A 23,261-nucleotide genomic window follows, 5' to 3' on the forward strand; every position below is an offset into this window, starting at 1 on the left:
CCTTTGGATAAAGCTGAGATATAACAAGTGGCAAATTACTGGGAACATATTATAGGTAATGTAATAGTGAGAAAGAAATTGAGGGATACCTTTTGTTGGTAATTGCATTGGGTGTGTACCAACAAATCATGACAAAGATTTTGATGATTCAAAAATAGACGAGGGAATAGGAAAAAAAAACTTGCATTTATAATAGCCCCTTTCATGAACTCACCAAGTCCCAAAACACTGTATAGGCAGAGAAGCACTTTTGAAGTGCACCTAAAGTTTAGTGTAATAAATGCAGGAACCAATTTGCACCCAGCAAGCTCCCATAAACAGAATGGGATGATGATCAGATAATCTGTTTTAATGATGTTGGTTGTAGGATAAAAATCAGCAAAGACGCTGGGAGAGTTCCACCAGCCTCAGCCTCTCTGGGAAATTGGGCGAAGGATGGGAGAGTTTTTGCATTTTGTTCAGGACAATTTTCTCAAACAGTATATTGCCGATCTAACAAGGAAGGAAGGACTACATGACTTTGTCTTAGTAATGAATTGGAACAAGTAAGTGATCTAATAGTAAGTAAATGTTTTGGAAACTGTGGGTTCAGTATAATAAGAATGGAAAAAGAGAAGTCAAGGGCCAGGATGCTTGTTAGGAAAAATGAAAATTATAGTTAATATTTTTTAAAAACCATGCCCAGATTAAATGGAAGGAAAAATTGGCAAATAGAGCCATAGGTCAGTAACGGAAACATTTTAAATAGGAGGTGGAAAGAGTAAAGGTATTGTGGTAAATGGATAAAAGGGAGTGAATTGGGTTCAATGGGTAAATAGGGAGATTAGATTAAACTAGAAATTTAAAGTAAAAATTAACACCTAACAGGAAATATAATTAAACAAAAGCAGACAAGAATCTTGATTTAGGGGGTTGAGGGATCAAATATGATGTTAACAAAGTGGTAGATATTGCAAATTGTGAAAAGCATTGTGAAAGACTTGAGACCAATAAATAGACAAGCAGGATAGGCAGATATACAGCTGCAGTAGTGAGAAATTTAATACATTTTTGAAAATATGATAGCCTTTTATTTAAGATGGATTATATTAATGCAAATATATTAGATATGTTAATTTATATTTTCTTTTGAATATCACTTTCTATTCCAGAACTTTTGTATCAGACACATTTTGCAGGAAAGCAAAGCAGGAATATCTTCAGTGTATCCCAATCTTTATCGTCCACCCCTCATACCTCCCACCCTGCTATGGGTTTTAAAGCTCATTTGATCCATTTGATTGGGAATCTTTGTTACAACAATAATGAAAACCAAGATAAGGTGAGAATTTTTATCGTGAGTTTTTTGTTTACAGAAAAATGACTTTCTAGTGTTATTGAGTTATACCTGAGACATTGACCTTTGATTCAAGGAGGAAAAACGCTCTATTAATTTAATTCTTCAAAAGCTACACAACATTGTACCAATCACCTAAAAAGATGTACTGTAAGTTTGCAATGCATAGGGTGAGCTGAGCCATAACGATTTACTGAAAAACTTTATTCTGTTCTATTAGAGAAATAGAGTGCCCCTGGAAGTACAAAGTCTTGAAGCAATATAGATAAGAGGATCAAGCCATTTGAATACACCAGAGTTAGCAATTATGAAAAGGTTTTAGCTAATCTAGAAGTTAACTATAATCACTCACCCCCCAACTGGACATTACTGTCCATTCAATACTGATATCTAAAAAATCCATTGCCAAGTTGGTTTTAAAGCTGTATTTTTTTTTCAGGCAAATAGTTGCAGTAATACAGAACAGGAAAGTCTTAGATTCAAGCTTCAGCCTATGTTGAGTTAATTGATCACGGTTCAGTTACTACAGTTCGCCTTGGTGCCACTGAGAGTAAGGAGAGAAAAAATAAGCCAGGAGTTCTATTCCTGTTGGCTATTCAGTGACTTTTGCCAGAAATTTAACGTCAAGAAGACAGCATAGGCCTCATCTGTGATACCTTATGCCAGAGGTCAGCATCCTTTTTTACCTGAAGTGCTTTTCTAAAAAAAAAATGCCTAAAATAAAAACCATTAAGAGCTAAAAGATGAAAATTCAGCATTTCTAAACCAAATACATGACAAGTTGCTATGTCTCTGGTAGAATGCATAATGTGCATATATAATATATGTACAATAGAAAAAATTAAAATAGACCTAACTCTGAATTAATGTGTTTTTTTCACATTTTTTAGAGTAATGTTCTTCAAATTTTCCAAAAAACAGGTTCCTCTCAGTATTGAGAGTATGTATTGAGTATATGTTATTGTGCTTGGATTAATAAGCCTATTATCCCCACAATAAAAACACAGCTGTTACTTTTCTTGACTTAATTTTTGTAGGCTTTTTTCATAATAATGCAATCCAACTGGAAAATTTTGGGAGCCGCAAATGAGATGTTAAAGAACCTCATGGGCTCTGGAGCCACAGGCTGCAGATCCCTGCCAGATGACATCGATTAGCCTGCTCAACTCACTTCCTAGCTTCGTGTTAAAAATGGCCACTTAAGTGACAATTACTGAGAGGGGTTGATAATGCCATTGAACTGTGACATAGCACCTTCAAGATGAGGTTGGAGAAAATGAAAGCAAATAATATTTATTTATAATATTTATATATGCAAAGTTAAGTAACTCAGTTGAAAAGATTGAGTTGAGCATTACAGTTTAGCACTAAACTGCTGAGTCTAGGATTGCAAATGAAATAATTGATACTTTTCCAACACAAGGAAGTAAACTATATGTTAATAATAAATTTCATTGAGCAATACATATGGAATACTGCATTAAAAGATCTAATGAATAATGGCTTTATGGCTGTTACCATGCATTCATTTATTTGTATGTGGATAGTCACTAAATGATTTAGGACTGCATTCAACATCCACCCTTGTGTGTGAAAGTCTATTGGTACATAATACTTGGATCTACCCATCATTACTAGTGAATGCTAAAATTTATATAAAGGGTTTTTAACACTAGCAAGCCCACCCAAACACTTACAGGTTTTACAAACCAAAAACTTGCTGGCATTTGATTTGGTAAAACTGAAAAAGTCTTCTACATTGAAAAGCAAACCTACGGTTGTACACAATTTGCTCTTGATACTTTTACTTCATAATCTTTAATCTCAAACCTGTTAAGCTTTTCTATGCCTCTTCGGTTTACAATACAAAGGTTTCCATATGAATATGCGTATATTAAGCTTGATTTAGCATTCTCTCTAATTTCAGTTTAAAGGACTTGGGACTGTGTAGGTTTTATTTCTAGGGGGAAGAGAGGAGCAGAATTTTGTGATACTTTGGAATATTGGATGAATCTTGTGAATGAATGGTAGGCCTACTCCTAATTACCTTCTGACGGTCAGTATGAGAGCAAACATAGGAGAGTTGTGGAAACAGTTGACCCGTTCTTCCTTTTAACTGTGATGATGCAGGCAAGCCAAAACAAGACGGTAATGCACCTCTCAACATATTTTAAATATAGGAAAGTTAATAATTATATGGAGAATGCGCTCCGATTAATAGAATCATTATTACAAATCTAAAGCACTTCTTCCTAACACCACAAAACAATTGAGACTCTCCTTACCCCTATATTGTAATGTTTCTCCTCTAAACAAATGTAGCATTTATAGTTGAGAGCTGTACACCTTCCACCCAAGGGTTATAGTAGTAGCCAAAATTGTTTCTAATGTCTCAAAGAACACTGTCATACTGTAATTCTTGAGAGGAACCTGTTTTTTGGAAAATTTGAAGGACATTGAATTTTGGACACTCTTCCTCCTGAGTTATTTTTAAAAGTTTGCAATATTAATTCAGGGCTGTGAAAATGCCATTCTTCAAGATACCAAGGGTCAAGATAGATGTTCGGCAGGGAATACCTGGAGACGGAAGAAATATTTTGTATATCTAAATTAACAAAGAACTGCTGTTATCAGGCTAAAGACTCTTGCTAATTGGTTGAAAACACCTGGCCTAAGAGAAGTATTCTTTGAGCATCTTAGTCAAAAAAACTCTCAGCAATGTGTGCGTGGGGGGTGCCTTCAGTAGCAAGCTGCAAGAAAAAGACTCTCTCTTTCCCTCTGTGCCCCACCTTTGTGATAAACCTTCCTCAGAAACATCTCATCAGGATAACTCATTTTTTTTGAGAGTTCACAAAGTTGTAATAAGTAAGAGTTTTCAAAAGTAGTTTGTTTATAATAAATCAATGTTTTTGCCTTTACTGAAAGAAGCCTGATTAGAGTCTTTTTATACTGAGAATAACAGTATCAAAGGTAACAGATGGCCAGTTTTGTGGGTGAATTAAATGTGTAAACTATTGTTACAACCTGTGGATAAGTGGGACTAGAATGAACTGCACATTCCTCCCGTCATGGTCCCTATCATAAGATTGGGGGGGTCTCATGAGATTTAAAGCATGGACTATAAGCGATTGGATACAGATTAATAATTGTTAAAGGATAAAAGGAGAGATACTAGTTTTTTGATTCATAGGTAACCGGATGGCTTTGGAAGTTGCTTGACTTTTTTAAAAATGGAAGATTTATCCTATGTACCCAAGGCTAAGCTAATGGAATTGGCAGATAAACTGAAATTAGAATTAACCAAAGAGGTGAAGAAAGCAGACATAGTTGAGGTAATAGCGCAGCATTTGAAATTGGAAGGGATTCAAGAGAGACCACATTCTCCAAGGGGTGAGTCAATTGAGTTGGCTAGGATTTGGTTGCAAATGAAGCAGCTTGAACACAAAAAGGAAATAGAGAACCTTGAACAGGAACGAGCAGAAAGAGAAAAAGAAAGAGCGGAGAAAGAAAGAGCGTTTAAGCAGCTAGAACTGGAATTTCAGGCTAGAGAAAAGAAACGAGGAAGGGAATACCAGCTCAAAAGGCTGAAATTTAAAACTGAGGCACCAGATGTTGGGGAATGTTTTTGCGGACGGAAGGACTTATCCCAACCCAGAGTCCAGTGGGAAGCTGTTTAAATTTGTACATGCTCTTCTAAAGTTTGGAGAAAGGAATGTAGTGGCATTCTTCATTTCATTTGATAAGGTAACTAAGCAAATGAAGTAGCGAGAAGGAAACTGGACATTGCTACTGCAAAGTAGGTTAGTGGGCAGACTTCATGAGGTTTATGCATTACTTTTAGAAGAGGTGTCTATGGATTATGATGCAGTAAAGAATGCTATTCTTTGCGCACGTGAGTTGGTCTCTGTGGTATACAGGCAAAATTTTCAAAACATAAGGAAACAACCTAGGCAGACCTGTACTGAGTTTGAAAGGGTAAAGCAAACTAACTTTGATCGTTGGATACGGACACTAAAGGTAGAGGCCACATATGAAAAGTTTAAGAAAATAATTCTCCTGGAGGAATTTAAAAATTCACTTCCTCCAGTAGTAAGAATTCATGTCGATAATCAGAAGGTTTCAACAGCAAGGCAGGCAGCAGAGATGGTTGATGATTAGAAGCTTGTCCATAAGTCCAAATCCTTTTTCCATCACCCCCATAAACCCAAGAAAGATAGAAAGTGGGGGGGTGAAAGGAAGTGGCAAGTAGTCAGTGAAGAGAAGGGATAACTGGGAATGTGCTGAAATCTCCTCTTCAGACCAGAAAGGAAAGTTCTGAGGGTGGGAGTGATGTCCAAAGGCCTAAGTGTTTCCATTGTAACAAGGTGGGATACAAGGTTTGGGAAAATTTCTGGAAATTGTGTGGGAAATCTATGGGACTTATCAGGGTACTTAAGGATGATTCAGGAAAACAAACCCCGATTGAAAATACATCTGATCAAGTTGTAATGTTAACTGCAGCTGTGAGTCAGAGTGTGAACACTGATGTGAGTGCGGGTGAGGTGAACAAGATACCTGAAAGCTGCAGGGGATTCTTGTCAAAAGGAAAAGTAACTCTTTATTCCTCAAGTGAAGAAGGTAAACCTACAGTTATACTTAGGGATACAGGGGCTACCCAAAACTATCTTGCTGGGGAAAGGCCTGATTTTTCCACCAGAGAGTTCACTAAATGCCAAGGTTTTAGTGATTGGTATTGACAGGGAGTATATACCTGTACCTTTGTATCGGGTGCACCTGGAGTGTGACCGAATATCTGGAATGGTAACAGCAGGTGTTGTTCATAGTTTGCCTGTAGATGGAGTTGACTTACTCCTTGGATATGGTTTGGCCTGAGTGAAACTAGTAGTTTCTGCAGTAGTACAGAAAGATCAAGTGAAGTCGAGGGGACAGAGCATTTGCAGGAAAAGTACCAGGAATTTTTCCCCCTTGTGTAGTAACCCGATCAATGGCTAAATGAGTTCCATCATCAGAGGCAAAATTGGCACCACAAACAGATATTTGGCTATCTGAAACTTCGCAGATATGGACAATTCGAAGGAAATGTTCAGTAAGTTGTCTTTGAGGCTCAGCAAGCCAATCTAGAGTTAAGTAAAGTGGCATAACCAGCTCAAACTGAAGCTGAGGCAGAAGGGGTTCTGGAATTCTACTATATTAAAAGTAGGATTCTATTGAGGGTATGGATACTTCCTCACAGACTTGTGGATGGTGGTTCATCAGGTAGTGGTACCGCCCAAATATCATCAGGAAATATTAATGATAGCTCATGAGATTACTATGGCAGGACATGTAGGGATTCAAAAGACCCAATCACATAAAAGTCAGCACTTTTGCTGGCAAGGCCTTCACAAGGATATGGTGCAGTTTTGTGAAACATGCCATACATGCCAGATGGTGGGAAAACCACATTGTGCAATCAAACTGGCACCTTTAATTCCCATACCAGTTTTAGGAGGTTTAGTAGGGTGTTCATAGATTATGTAGGACCGTTACTGAAAACGAAAGTGGGACATCAGTATATCCTTACTATTAATGATATGACAACTTGATTTCCAGAGGCTATCCCTTTGAGAGTAGTTAAAGCTAAGGTCGTGGTAGAGAAGTTAACCCAATTTTTCACTAGATATGGCTTACGAATAGAAATCCAGTTAGATCAAGGTTCCAATTTTATGTCTAAAATTTTTCAAAACATAAAGAGCACTTTGGATATAAAACGGTTAAAGTCCACAGCATACCATCCACAGACACAGGGAGCTTTAGAAAGGTACCATCAAACTCTCAAAGGAATGATTAAGGCATATTATCATGAATATCTCCATGATTGGGACAAAGGACTGAACTTTTATTTGCCACCTGAGATTCACCAAATTAATCTACCGGTTTTAGTCCTTTTGAATTAATCTATGGACATGAGATAAAAATCTTCTGAAATTAATGAAAGAAATGTTTTTTCGGACAGAGGAACGAACCATGTGTACTATACTATGTCCACGTTCTAGGAACGGCTCACTGGAGCCTGCAAATTCAAGAACATCTTAAAGTTTCTCAAAGATGCAGGAATGGGCAAATTTTAAAAAAAACTGAGACCTGAACATTTCACCCAGGGTTATTGCCTTTACAGGAGGATCCTCTGAAAGCACGGTTCAGTTATACAAGGCAGTGAAGAGGGTTAGTGAAGTAAATTATTTGATGGGCACCTCAGATCGCAGGAAAAAGAATTGGCTATGTCACATCAACGTGTTGAAACGATACCATCGTAGGGAGGAGAATAGGAAGCAGCAGCTATGTCAGGTAGTAAGGAGAGTGGAGGATGAAGGAGACAGTGAGAGTGAGGCAGGAGATTTTGACAGTTCACCAATTGAACCTCCTGCTATTCAATGAGCTAATTCTGAAATATTATGACAGGTATTGCCAAGAGCAGCGAAGGTAGAGGCTTGATAGAATTCCCTGCCCCTAAAACCAAATGTGAAATGAGCTTTTTGGAAATGTGCAGCTTCTGTCATAAGTTTGTGCCAAACTTCAACGCAATAGCTGCTCCACTAACAGACTTGTTACCAAAGAAGTCAAAGGTAGTATTGTCCAGAGAGTGCCTGACAGCTTTTGAGATGTTGAAGGCAATTTTAACTCATGAACCCATGATGGCTGCCCCTAACTTAACTAAACCCTTCAAGGTGGCAAATGATGCCAGTGACATAGGGGTAGGTGCGATCTTATTACAAGAAGATGAATCAGGCATAGAAAAGCTAGTGGGATACTTTTCTAAAAAGTTACATCAGTATCAAAAAGATATTCTACCATAGAAAAGGAAACCCTAGGATTGTTACTGGCCTTTATAGAAATGTTTAAGACTTAGAATTCCAGACTGTTTTGATAGAGTTTGTTACTGCAGCTTTATAACTTGAAGGTTGTCCATATTGCTGGAAAAGATAATCTAATTGCTGATGCGTTATCCAGAATGTAATTTTTGTAAATATAATATATAAATCAAAAGATCAGAACCTTCAAGTATAAATGGGTGAGTGCATGTTTAAAATTTTAATATATGTTGTATATGTTTTCCTATATGTTTTGTAATGAAATGCATTTGAAAATGGCATTTCATTCCTTACGGGTGGAGGCATGTGAGGAACCCGTTTTTGGAAAATTTGAAAGACGTTGAATTTTGGACATCCTTCCTCCTGAGTTATTTTTAAAAGTTTGCAATATTAATTCAGAGCTGTGAAAAAGCCATTTTTCAAGAAGCCACAGGTCAAGATAGAAATCTGGCAGGGAACACCTGGAGAGGGAAGAAACACTTTATATATCTAAGTTAACGAAGAACCGCTGTTGCCAGGCTAAAGACTGTTGTTGATTAGTTAAAAACACCTGGTCTAAGAGAAGTATTCTTTGAACATCTTTGTCAAAAAAACTCTAAGGTGTCTGTGTGTGTGTGTCTGTGTGTGTGTGTCTGTGTGTGTGTGTCTGTGTGTGTGTGTCTGTGTGTGTGTGTCTGTGTGTGTGTGTCTGTGTGTGTGGGTGGATGGTGGGGGGGTGCACCTTAGAAGCAGGCTGCAAGAAAAAGACTCTCTCTTTCTCTCTGTGCCCCACCTTTGTGTTAAACCTTCCTCAGAAATATCTCATCAGGGTAACTCATCTGTTTTTTGAGAGCTTGCAAAGTTGTGATAAGAAAGAGTCATCAAGGACAGTTGCACCAAAAAAAATCCATCTGAAGGAACTTCCAGACCAATTGTGACCAGAATTCTGTTAGATCAACAGTGTTGAGATCCCTTCGCATTTTATCCTTTTGAAAGAAACTTTCCCATTCTCCAGCCTCTTCAGGGGATTTTGTTTGTTTTGTCCTGTTTGTGTTTGTGCATGTATGTGTGTATGGGGGTGTGAATATCTGTTTTTCAAAACGGGAAATTTCATTATTGACCTGGTATTCATTATTACTACCAAGCTAATTGTGCACAGTTGCAACAGGACACAATTTTTGAATTTCCCCATAGTGTAATATATATACATATGTAAAATATAGTCTATTATGACTGGAAAGTTTTTGCTAAGAGCTTCCTGCATTTTGTGTGTGTGTGTGTGTGTATGCACAGTGAAGCAATATTGTCTTTTCATAAAGCTTTCCTAGTTATAAACGACTTCCATGATACACTGCTTTCCTCACCAGTATTATTAGGGACCATATTAACAATAAAACTTGCAATTAGATAATGCTTTTAATGTAGTGAAATGTTGCAAGGCACTTCAAAGGAGTGTTAATGAACAAAATTTGACATCAAGCCACAAAGGAATATTCGGACAAGTGACCAAAAGCTTGGTCAGAGAGAGAAGTTATAAGAAGCAGCTTAAAGAAAGAGAGAGAGTGAGTTGGAGAGGTGACAAGATTTGGGGGGAAGTTTCGGAACATAATGTCTTAGATGAAGATATGTTCAGCAAGGATGGGGCAGTGGAAACCTGGGATGAGCAAGATGCCAGGATTGGAGGAGCACAATGATTTTGGAGTTGTAGATTATTGGTGGTTACTGAGATTAGATGGGGCAAGGTCATTTAGAGATTTCAACACAAGGTTAAGAATTTTAAATTTAGCTTATAGCCCTGAAAAGTCTCAATATAAATCAGAGCGAGTGAATAGGTGAATGGGACTTGGTTTGAGTTTATGGACCATGATTTGGTATGTGGTTACGTCTTTATGTTAAATCCTGACCCTCAATTCTGTATGTACTCTTGTGCAAGCATTATTTTTAAATCATTACATGTTTTTATTAGGGGCACATTTTTGCCTGTACATTTTAACATCAGGCAATCATGACCAGTGCTGTCAGACATTGAAGAACACTACACTCTGATTCCTTGTTACTAGACAACTCTAAAACTCACTTTTGCTGGAGTGGCGGTTCATCTGCCAGTCGTATTTTGTGTCCGTAAAAGGCACTCTAACTCTAACACATGTGGCAAAGTTCACATTATATGTGGTTTCCCTTCAATTAAAATATAGAAGTATTGGATAGGTGTTGTTTTTGGAAAACGTGGCTGAACAGCCAGGGACAGAAAAACTTCCAATCATAATTTGGTTGCAGCGTTAACACAAGTGGACTGTTTTCTTCGGTACCAGACAAATTTGTACAGCTATAATCGGAAGGAGATTTTCAGTGAGTGTTAAAACTACTCATCTGTTGTCTTGTTTTACACGTATTTTTGATTTTGACATTTGAAAGATATTACTATTATCCTCTGAAAGTTGGTACTATGTGATACTATGAATACTACAATTTGAGGTCACTGTCATGAAAACTTTGGGTGAGGCTCATTTGATTGGATTGGGGGAGCATGGCGGGGGCTTCATAAAATTGAAAAATGGTATGAAAAGCAACAAGGTGTAAAAGCACCAGAAATAATAAATGGGGGTGCTGAGAATGAACAAAGTAACCTGTGGAAGTCGAATGTCATAAGAAGCATAAATTAGGAAAGTAATGAGGCAGCAAAAAAAAAAATGAAGTACGTGTCAGTGGGCAGGCTCAGTAAGACAAAGTACATTGGAGTACATGCAGTGCAATAATTTTAAGTTGGTTCTAGCTCTGCCACTTTTTGGCTTAAACTATCTATATTGCACATGTGGTATAAATTTTATTTAAAAATATCCTTTAGTTTATGACTTGAGTAGCGCCGGCCTGGATTGGTTGGGCCGAATGGCTTGTTTCTGTGCTATATATTCTATCTAATTCCATATAGCATTCTTTGCTCAAACATGTTTTCTGCATGGTTCTGAAACACACAAATCTCAAGGGGGTTGGTTTACTCTGTCAAAGAAAATGTTGACAAGATAGAACATGATTCTACTGGAACTCTACCTTAACTGTACTTGGAATGAGGTTTGCACTGTGTGCTTGAATTCATAAATCAAGTTGTCATACATGTGCTAGTTTATGAAATTTAAGTGGCTGTTTAAACTGGAATCCCTAGTGCAATTATTTCAAACCAGAATAGTATTGTGTAATATTTTGAAATAAACTTGAGTTTTGAGTAAAACACTGAGTTCAGTTGTAAGTATGGATCTCAAAATTGTTGTGAGAATGTAAGTGGTGAATGTTCAAAGTAAATCCCACATTTAATGCAATTCATCCATGTAGAGCTGGCCTTGCTTCCTTGCAAAATCCACAACACCTCCTCTTGTGCAAGTAAGCAAGGTCAGTTCATTTGTTATTCCTTTTCATCCATTACTTGTCTTTTTTATTATCTTCATTTGGCCTGGATGTTTCATTTGGCCTGGATGTTTCATATGCCGTTTCATGAAACCAGATTTGGAATTGCATGTTCCTTCTCACCAAGGAGCAGGCAGAAAATTTAATCTAAGGTGTTTAGAGATGCATGGAATTTTACACCTGACTGCAACAACACTACTGGATACTAATGTAGAAGAGAATAGACTGGCTAGATTTCTAATTAATGGCTACCAAACAACTTTTGTTTGTGTTTCCTGCAGTGCAGCTGAAGAGAAATATCTTCAGTAGGGTTTTGAAAGAAGAGAAGTGGTAAGGAGGACTGTTTTGAGAATTTGGGTTCAGGGGCCTGGTAGCTGATATGGTCTTGGAGAAATGAGGGGTATAAGTGGTAATAAGGGGCTGAAGGAGGTTGTGGTAATTTAAAAAAATATAGGAAATAGAGCAAATGAGAAAAATGAAAGTACATGTGTTTTCCATTAATGCCTTTCACATCTTCAGAATATGTGAAAGTTGTTCACAGCCAAAAAGTACTTTTAAAGTGTATTCACTGACATGTTGGACAACATGGACACTGCAAGGATCTATAAATATAAGTAAGAAATTGACCAGATGATCAGTTTTAATGCTGTTGGTGTAGGGATAATTGCTTCCTGAGACTGAGAGAAGTCCCCACCTCTTCAGTAAGTGTCATGGTATCTTTTATGCCTACCTGAAAAGGCAGATTGGGCCTCAGTGTAATGTCTCAACTGTAAGATGTTAGTGCTGAAAATACTACCTTGATTATATTCTCAGAAATCAGAGTGCTAGCACTGAGACAAGCTAATGCATGGAGAAAATTAAGCAGCTTGAGACCTTGGAATTGGGGAGATGGCCATTTTACATTCCTGGATGGTACAAGGTCAAACAGAGTTGGAACATGATTGAAAATAATAAGAAAGGAAAACAGAAACTAAAGAAAATTGGTGCAAGGAGAAAATAAAGATATAGCTGTTAAGGAGAAATGGAAATGTTCAGGGAAAAGTTTGCCAAGAAGTCAGAAGCAGAGCCTCTTTAGAGAGAAAGAGATGATAGTCAGCTGAGCATCTGGAGGATGCCAAGAAGGGCTAAAAGTTTGGACCTAGGACAGTCTGAAGCTGGAAAGATAATCTGAGTTGTCTCAGAAGGAGCTAAAGACAAATTGAAGGTCAGTGATCTGAAATATATATAAGTAGGTGGCAGTCAGAAATTAGGGACGTGCGATTGGTCAAGCAGTGGTGCCTAGAAGATGGGAAACCAGCTCGCTCGTGGAAAAACACTTTTGCAGCTGAAATTTCCCAGTATCATTAACTATTTTTACCTCTTTCCTACACAAATTATGTGTTTCACTTAGTAACATGGCTTGTATTGGTTATTTTTCTAATTTCTTGGGATAAATTTCAAGATTTCAATTTCCAAATTTATTAATCTTAACATTCTGAATTTGAGTTTTGCTATATTTTCTGAATTCAACTTTGAAAACCATATTCTGGCATGTTTGTTGTCTGTGAAATTCTTTACTCCCTTAATTGGGAGGAGGGATATTGGTGCAAAGGTTTTGATCATTGATTGTTAATTTGATTTATTATTGGGATCATTCATTTGGTTTGCTGTTTGTCCTGTGGTACTTTCAGTATACGCTACCAGCTTGCAAAGCATTGGTTCATGGCAAACAACATGGTACTTCTGGAAAATTAAATGGTGATTGAAAAACCAATATCATTGTATGATTGTAGCTATGAAGATCGTTAGCTGTTTGAAATTGGATATTTCATATAAATTATACTTAGAAATAAACCATACATTTGTAGTGGGCAAAACAGCCTCTCATAGTAACTACAGATAACTGCAAAATTTCCAAAAGGATTAGGCTGTTTGGTCATAAAGGAAAGTTTTCACCTGTCTACGGATTTACTGATGTCGTCTGCATTGATTATGCATTGGCTAAGACTTTGAGAGTCTTTTTTTTTGCTGTTCTTGGCCTGCATCCTGAATGTGTAGTAATATTCCTGGGAAGCACATGAGATGCATATATAAAAAGTGGATTGTAAAATAAGAAAAATCGTAAGAAAGAAACTTAATTAACAAAGGCAATTAACATTATTAAATTAAATTAACATTGGCAAAGTCCAAGTTACTTATAAACACATTTTAAGTACAATTCTGTAAAATGTTGTTAACAGGCCTGGCTAAAGCTCAATTAATATTGTCAGTTAAATCTATCCTCCTAAAGTGTGAAGGATGTAAGTGGATCCTTAAATTTTCAGGTCTAATAAAACAGTTTTCTCTGTCCCAACTCTGAAGATGTTATATGACCCTCCAATCTGGGTTATAGAATATTAAGATAAAAAAGAAAATGCTGGAAATACTCAGCAGTCATGCTGCATCTGTGGAGGGAGACACAGAGTTGACGTCTCAGGACGAGAACCTTTCATTTCAGTGAGAAATGTATTAGGTTTGAGCAAGTGAAAGGGTGGAGGTTGTGAAAGAGAAGAAAAGGGAAGGTCTGTGATAGATTAGAAGACAAGAGCAATTAATTGGCAAAAGAGTTGTGATGCAAGGCCAAATGGAATGGTAATGGGACAAGTAACGAAACAAAAGATGTGTCCAGAGGTGGAGTGAATGACGGAATGATGAACAACTGTTGTCCAAAAGTGAAAAAAATGAGAGAGTAAAATCAAAACTGCAAGTCAAAGGAAACCAAATGGTGCAGAGATATTGGTTTAAAATTGTTGAACTCGCATTGAATCTGGAAGACTGTAACGTGCGCGATGGAAAGATGAGGTGCTGCTCCTTGAGTTTCATTGAGCTTCATTGGAACACTGGAGGAGGCCGAGGACAGAAAGGTCAGTGTGAGGGCAAGATAGAGAATTAAAACAAAAGACAGCCAGAAGTTCAGAGACATGCATGCGGACTGAACAGAGGTGTTCGCAAAGCAGTGACCCAATCCATTTGGTCTCCCCATTGTGGAGCAGATTTCCAGCATGCGCCGCATCTTTGCTTTTATATAGAATTTGTTTTTTAGTAAATGTGGTAAGAATAGCTATTTTGCAAAACCTCCGAATTTTTTTTCTTCTTGTCCAATTTCTCTAATATTAATATTCTCTTGAAAGCATTGACTCTGAGCTGGAGTCTTGATCCTTTGTGTTGGTTACCCTCTACTTCCTTTTCTAAATTGTTAATGTCAATTACATTGTTATGGTTTATAAATGTCATTCATATTGTTAAGATTTGTTAGTGTCAGTTATATTGTTAAGGGAAACAGGTGATAGGTATTTGAACACATATAAATAGAGGAAACTGGGACACTGGGTGACTGTGAGGAATGATGACACTGAATGAAGTCAGTAAACTCTCTCAACAAGGAAATGCTCTGTGTCTTAGTTTTGACTTCAACTGGCGTGGGTCCTATTAACATAAATGGCCATTATTCATGTAGCAATCTTCACAGTCAGTGAGCAACTATTTGAAAATTCTATCTGCACCACATATTCACACAAACACACTTCTGGCAGTTGATATCTGGCAAATGCTCGGGAACAGGAGCCATGCCTGATTTATTTTATTCCTCCTCAGCGTGGGTGCCGAGACCATTTGTTGTACCCCATAATTTTTTAGAAGTGGATTGTATCCACTGACCCATTTATATCAGTTCTGCTGTGGGACAATAGATTGATTTAGATGATGGCATAAATCCACAGTGGAATTTGAATACTTTTTAACCTCATTTGAGTATGTTATAGCCTTTAAATTTATTAATGGTAATGTGAGTAGGAGCACTGGGACTTGCCTGGCCCTGTTGCTTCATTGACATTTCCGTGGTGCAGGCTTGTAACATGATGCAAGTTTGGTCATTATAAGCAAATAATATGTTAGTGTCATGTGATAAGTACCTGTGCCACCAGAGTGAGCTATGTTCAGTTTTGCTGGATAATAGTTTTACATTTTGTAGTGCTACAATATTCACAGTGCTGATGTAGTTTTCAAGTTTGATATAAATTATTTCTGAAATCAAATTTTTGGTTTTTTAATCCTTTCATGGGATTTGAGTGCCACTGTCAAGGCCAGCATTCGTTGCCTATCCCTAATTTCCCTTGAGAAGGTGGCAATGAGCCGCCGCCTTAAACCACTGCAGTCCATCTGGTTCAGGTACTTCCACAGTGCTGTTAGGAAGGGAGATTCAGGAATAGCATGAGCATTGCCTTTCTGGGTTGAGTTTTGTATGAATCCCTCATCATTTCAGCAATTTTATCCCATGTATCCATTATTCTCCATTTCATAGGTTAATGATAGAATTGTTAATGTTGTATAACGGATGGTCTAAATGTGATTGATTTGATTGTACAGCAAAGTTCCATAAATGGCAAAGAGGCAATGTCCAGTTAATCTGTTTTAGCGATATTGGTTGAGGGGCAAATATTGGCCAGGACGATGGGATCTTCCCCAGTCCTTTTCAAATAATGCCGCAGAATCTTTTGTGTGCACCTGAGAGGCAGACATCTCTTCCACACCTTTGACAGTGCAGCACTCCCTCAGTACTACACTGAAATGTCAGTCTGGGTTTCATGCTAAAGTGCCTGCAGTGGGGCCTTTGACTTGGAGGTAATTGTGCTACCTCTGAGTCAAGCTTGACATCTAGTTAAGAACGATAGTGAACCTTAATACACTTTGGCCCAGATTTTCCATTCTAAGGGTTGTACCCCGGAGTTACCCTGGAAAATGTGCTGGGGGTCAGCACCTCCCTTGGAAGTCCCTGTGGAAGGACTGCATGGGGAATGCTTGGGAAGTTTCAATTTCCGTTGGGCAATTACCCAGCATCTGGACCCCTCTGAAACTCTGATTTAAAGTCTGAGACTTCAGATTGTTTCAACTCCCTTAGCAGAATAGCTACCCAGGAAAATTTAGAAGCATTAAAACCAGTTCTAACTCCTGGGTAACTATACCACTGACCCCTCAACCACTCAACCCCATCCTAACCCCTCACCCCTTCTCGCATGTCAAAGTGGCTGAGACATTTAAACTTCAGTTTAGAGCAACTAGTGCTGTAATATGGGGGTGTGGTTTCATTTCCCCTGATGATCCTGCATTGTACTGAAGGCCTCCTGGAGCAGCTGCACTCCACATTCGTCAGCAGGCTTGGGTCAGAAGTCCAAGCGAGAAATGTGGAGCTCCAGTCCAAGGTAGGAAAATAGGAGCGGAGTGGCTGTCCGGTGATTGTCACTTCATGGAAAGTTCAGCCTTTTGTCTAGAATTTGGGATATGGCACAAGGGTGAGCTACAAGGGTTAATTTTGTTAGGTTCAGAATGCATTCAGCTTTTACTGCCCTCTAAAATTGTGTGATTAGCTATGTTAGCTTTAAACATAATTCTTAAAGGAGTGAATAATTGATACATTTTAAATCTTTAAGCACAGAGTGGAAATGTTAATGCCAAAATAAAGTAACAAAAATTACAGTATACTCCTGAATTTATTCTAAGAAATGAGGGAATTACCTCATTTTTTATGGTTTTAAACTTTGCTCTATTCTATTGTACAAAATAATTATTCCCCGGTGCTTGTCTATTTGACATAAAATATGCATTGTATGGAAATTCATTCCCATATCGTAGTGTCACACTCAATAATCTTCACAGAAGAGGACTTATTTCATTTTATTAGGCGTTTTATTTATTGAAAGTTTACAGAGAAATTATCTAATGTATGACTGGAACATTCTGTGCATAACGTAATTGTACACATTTCTGAATCACTTTTTTATTATTTCCGTGAACTGGTGAGAATCTATTCCTTGTGCTAGATATGGTTGACGATTTCCTTCTGCCTTGTGTGTTCAGAAATAGAGAACCCACGCAATAATGCCCACTCTACATTATATATCTCTCGTTTTAATATTGTTCCAAGGCAGCATTTTGGAGAATATGCTGTAATACACAAGGCATTCAAGGCAAAGAATCTGTTTATCTAAACCCTTGTCAGCTTTAAAAGTACCTAAGCAAACTGCTGCACACTGCAAGCTAAGCTTACCTGCTTTGTAGGAGTGGCTGGATGAATTCAGAGTAACATCATGAAGGTTTTCCAGTAAATGTATTAATTTATAATGAAATTTTCCGAAAAGCATTTGAAATCTTTACTCTAGTATGTGGAATCTTAGAGAATTTGCAAATATTTATAAGAATATTTAGAGATTGTTTATCTAAAGATTATTCTTATTTGCACAGTGGTTGTGCCCTTCTGAAAATGAGGTCCATTGGTCCATATAAATCTCCAAGAGCATATTTCCCACTTCATGAATTGCCTTTTGAACACACTTGGCTTATCCATTTAGAAAAGGTTTTAATCATATTATCTCGCTAATTGCTCAGGAGCTTTTTATATTCAAAGGCCATTTCAAAAGTCAATTATTTGAATATTGCTCCAAAAAGATATTTTGTCGAAGCTTTTCGTCTTGGATTCATCAGGACAATCACAAGAATACTAATGTCCGGGGAAGCAACAACTTTATAATGTGAGAGAAGAGAGTGCTGATTGCTTTGCAAATGGACTCTGATTGGTAGATGCATTGCCATGGAGAATGCACCATTTAATGGTGACTGACAGTTAACTGGTTAGCATTGTTTGAAATTTTAACCAGGCAACTTGACTCTGGTCAAGGCATTGCCCAGAGGAATGAACCAGCTATCACTTATTTTGCTCAGCCGAAACAGGTGCAATGTGTGTACATGTTCTTTCTGTCTGCAAAGAACAGGGCCCTGTGTATGAATATATGTAGCTTCCAGTACATGCAAATGCACCACACTGCAAGCCCGACTGACAATCTTAAATTGGCTGTCCGTGTAATTCTTAGCACACTTGTGGATTATTCAGCAAATGTTGCCCAATGGTGGAATCACATCTAATGTTAGACACTGTTTTGAGTTTTGCAAGCATGGGCTGGTTGAGTATGGTCTGTACCATACAGCAGAAGGGCCGTGCTGTTTGATAGGATCCGCCCGTCTTTGGGACGTATGGCCCATATACCTAGCATCACACTGGCACTGAAATTCATATATCAAATTCATATCCATTGGACCTGCTGTTTAACATTACCGGATGGCCATGTTCAAAAGTAAGCTTAAAAAAACACTCGCTGGACTTGCGGTAGCTCATCGCTCTTACACATGATATATATGACAGGGTTTGTCCTTATGGCTCGCTGCGTCCGTGTATGTATGGGCTGCTCAAGACGCACAAATGTGATGTCCCTTTACGCCCTATCATGTCTATGACTGGTTCTGTACAGCATGGATTGGCTGAATGGTTGGACAAATTGTTACAACCAGTTTTGAATAAGTTTTCCAGATACGTGGTGAAGGATTCCTTCACATTTGCAAAGACTGGGCTTGCATATCAATAGCAATGCTGTGTCTGTGTGCTCGTTTGAAATTACTAGCCTTTTCACCAATGTTCCACTTAAGGAAACCATAGATATTTGCGCTGCAGCATTATATAATGGTGATGTAGACCCGCTACCATTACGTGAATCAGTATTCATTGAGCTTATGAACTCGGCAACTTGCGTAGTTCAGTTTTAATGACACCATGTATGCCCAAATAGATAGTGTTGCCATGAGATCCCCTCTAGGCCCAGCTCTCGCAAACATCTTCGTTGGGTTCCATGAGAAATGTGTCCTCAATGAAATGACACCCAACCTCCTACTACTTGCATATTCCCAATAGGGTGGATGATATGTTTGCTATATTTAAATCCATAGCAGCATGTAATAATTTCTTTGCATGTCTTAATGAGCTCCATCCTGCGCTCAAATTCACCTTTGAAATGGAGCAGACAAATGAGCCCCCTTTCCTTGATGTACTAGTTGAGACATCTGCCAGAGGATTCTCTACCATGGTCTACCACAAGCCTACTTTCACTGGTCAATGCATACATTGGGATTCTTACAGTTCCACCCGCTATAAGATTGGCCTTATTGGCAACCTCGTAAATAAGGCCCAAGCCATTTAATCACCACGCAAGCTTGATGCTGAATTAGGGCACATCAAAGGCTTCCTGTGAGATAATGGCTACCTTGATCAGACCATTTCGCACTGTATATTGTGCAAATTTATGAACTGTTCTAAAGTTGTCACTTTTGGCCCTGAAAAGTGTCCAGTTTACCTCGGTTTACTCTGGAAGGGCAAGGTATCTCAAAAATTTAAGCAACAGATGAAGCTAGCTGTTTCACGCTGCTACTATGCAGTAGCAACACAAGTGGTATTTGCCATTAACAGGATGCTGCCGTCAAGCCAAAAGGATGTCCTGCCTATCTCTCAAGTGAGTATTGTGGTATATGATAGTGTGATACTAGATATGTAGGCCTTACGTCCCAAATACTGGTGGATTGTATCAAACAGCATGTCCCTTCTGCTGTTCACAATGGGCAAGATACAGACTGTACCTCAACTAGCCCGTTTATGAATTTAGGAAGGAAAAAATTGACAACTATAAAATGTATCTGAATGCGGATTCATCATAGTATGTTATGTAATTGAGAATGTATATGAGCATATATTGTGGGAACAGTAGCATAGTGATAATGTTACTGAACCAATAATCCAGAGACTTGGGCTAATACCCCAGAGGCTTGACTTCAAATGAAAACAGAGAATGTGGGTCAGTCAGCATCTATGGAGAGAAAAAGAGTTAACATTTCAGGTCGATGGCCCTTCATTGGAAGAGTTCTGATTAGAGGTGGTACACAATTAAGAGGACATTGACTCTGGACCCCATGAATGCCCATGACATCAAGTCAAACATGAGTAAGGAAAGCTCCTGCTGATTGCCACCTGCCACCCTCCTTCAAGTAGTGTGCCTGTTTTTTTTTGTGGACTTGAGAATGAGTATAATGTGTTAGTTTTTCATAATAGGATATAGCATTTGTATTGCGGACAAATTGGGAATGTAATTCTCGGTGCTGTTTTGAACTGTAACAAGTAACAGGGTCAAGTGTTAATTGTATCAATTGAAACTATGTACATACAGGTGGAGGTTATTGATCGGATGGTTACTCGATTACATATAAAGAGACACTGACACGAGTGGAGTGGAGGCAGCTGATATAGAGCTGCAACGTTTCAGTCTGTGAAAAAATATATCCCAAGACTGGCTTTGGATTCTTCCTTCACCAACTGGCTATCAGGAATATAGCAACAGGGGGCATATAAATAAGACATTGAGGAAATATTTTGTGTGTCTTCACAGTAGAAGACTCAAGTTGCATACCTGAACTGGAGGGTAACCTCAAGGCTAATAAGAGAGAAGAAATTAAGGTAATTAATATCAGCACAGAAGTAGTACTGGAGACACTTAAGGGACTAAAATCCGACAAATCCCCAGGATCTGGCAGCCAACATTCTAGGGTTCTAAAAGAGATAGTGGATGCACTGGTTATGATTTCCAAAATTCCCTACATTCTAGAATGGTCCCAGTGGATTGGAAGTTAGCAAATGTAATGCCGCTATTCAAGAAAGTGGGGGCGGAGAGAGAAAAAACAGGCAACTAGAGACCAGTTAGCCTTACATCAAATCGAGAAAATCTTGGAATCTATTATTAAGTTTTAACAATACACGTAGAAAACCACATGTATGATCAGACAAAGTAAATGTAATTTTGCAAAAGCAAATTAGTGTTTGACAAACTTATTAGAGTTTTGTGATATGTAACTAATAGGGTAGATAGAGGGAACCAGTAGATGTAATGTACTTGGATTTCCAAAAGGCATTGAAAAAGATGCCATGCAATTGGTTAACATGTAAGATAAGGGCTAATGGAATTGGGGGTAATATACTAGCATGGAAAGAGGATTGGTTAATGAACAGGAAGCAAAGAGGTTAAATGGGGCATATTCAAGTTGGTAGGCTGTAACTAGTGGAGAGCCACAAGGATCAGTGCTGCGGCCTCAGCTATTCAATTATATGAAGAGACATCGAGTAATGTATCTAAGTTTGCTGATGGCAAAAAGCTAGGTGGGACTGAAAGCTGAGAGTAGGACAGGAAGAGGCTGCAAACCAATATAGATATATCCCTATATAGACATGTTATTTTGGCTTATATTCTCCATGGGCATCATAACATTATGTTCACCAAGCCCTGTACAATTGTAGCAAAACTTCTTTATCCTTGCACTCCAATCCCCTTGCATTAAGGGCTAACATTCCATTTGTATTCCTATTTACTTGCTGTACCTGTAAGCTAGCTTTGCGTTCCTTGTACGAGTACACCAAAGTCCATCTGAACATCAATGTTTACAAATTCACGCCTTTTTAAAAAGATTGTTTTTCTATTCCTATGACCAGAGTAAATAACCTCACAGTTCCCCACATTATACTCCAAATGTCACCTTGTTGCTCACTTAATCTATGTTGGTATTTCAATACAGAAATATAGGTTACCACCTACATGCCCCCCTCCCTCCCCCCCCCCCCCCCCCCCCCCCCCCCCCCCCCACACCTCAGCTGAGGAATCAGTACTCCCTTGGTTTGAACACCAATAGGAAGAAGCACTGAGGGTGGTCAAGGGTGCAGAGTGTACTCTGGATTGGGGACTTCAATGTCCATCACTAAGAGTGGCTCAGTAGCACCACTGCTAACCGAGCTGGCCAAGTCCTAAAGGACATAACTGTTAGACTGTGTCTTTAGCAGGTGGCAAGGGAACCAATAAGGGGGAAAAACCTACTTGACCTCAGTCTCCATCTACCTGTTGCAGATGCATCTGTCCATGACAGTATTGGTAAGAGTGACCACTGCACAGTCCTTGTGGAGACAAAGTCCCATCTTCTCCATTGTGTTGTGTGACGTTATCACCATGCCAAATAGGAAAGATTTCAAGCAGATCCAGGAACTCAAAACTGGGCATCCAGGAAACTCTGTGGGTTATCAGCAGCAGCAAAATGGTAATCAACTTCAACCTGTAACCTCGTGGCTCAGCTTAACCCCCACTCTACCATTACCATCAAGCTGGGGGATCAACCCTGTTTTGATGGAGTGCAGGAGGGCATGCCAGGAGCAGCACCAGGCATACCTAAAAATGATGCATCAACCTGGTGAAGCTACATCGCAGGATTACTTGCAAGCAAACCTGGAAGCGATCCCACAACCCATGGATCAGATCTAAGTTCCGCAGTCCTGCCATATCCAGCCATGAATGCTGGTGAACAATTAAGCAAGTAACCGGAAGAGCACATCCTCAATGATGGGGAGCCCAGCACATCATTGCAAAAGACAAGGCTGAAGCATTTGCAACCATCTACAGCCAGAAGTGCCAAGTGGATGATCCATCTTGGTCTACTCCTGAAATTCCCAGCATCACAGATGCCGATCCAATTCACTCCACATGATGTCAAGAAACGGCTGAATGCACTGGATACTGCAGAGGCTATGGGCGCTGACAACATTTCAAAATATTATTGAGAACTTGTGCTCCAGAACTAGTCATGCCCCAAGCCAAGCTGCTCCTGTAGAACTACGACACTGACATGACAAATTGCTGAGGTATGTCTTGTCTACAAAATACAGGATAAATCCAACATGGCCAATTACCCCCTCAGTCTACTCAATCGTCAGCAAAGTGCTGGAAGGGATCATCAACAGTGCTATCAAGTGGTACTTACTCAGCAATAACCTG

At 38.7% G+C, this 23,261-nt stretch overlaps 1 protein-coding gene across 7 annotated transcripts in view; it reads left to right on the plus strand.

Annotated features, from left to right (window-relative positions):
- The window catches only part of atxn10 (ataxin 10), a 280,848-nt gene that overhangs the window by 74,272 nt on the left and 183,315 nt on the right, over window positions 1-23,261 (plus strand). For 5 of the 7 annotated variants that reach the window (XR_005946489.1, XM_041216240.1, XM_041216241.1 and 2 more), the window contains one exon: window positions 1,152-1,321. Coding sequence is in view for 6 of the 7 variants with exons in the window: in XM_041216240.1 (XP_041072174.1) it covers window positions 1,152-1,321 (170 nt within the window). In the remaining variant the exon portion in view is untranslated. Of the gene's footprint in view, window positions 1-1,151; window positions 1,322-2,373; window positions 2,717-20,621; window positions 20,924-23,261 lie in introns of those variants that run through there. The other 2 variants (XM_041216246.1, XM_041216245.1) reach the window with 2 other exon arrangements.

This window comes from Carcharodon carcharias, chromosome 21 (genome assembly GCF_017639515.1).
Source record: "Carcharodon carcharias isolate sCarCar2 chromosome 21, sCarCar2.pri, whole genome shotgun sequence".
NCBI classification, from domain to species: Eukaryota; Metazoa; Chordata; class Chondrichthyes; order Lamniformes; family Lamnidae; genus Carcharodon; species Carcharodon carcharias.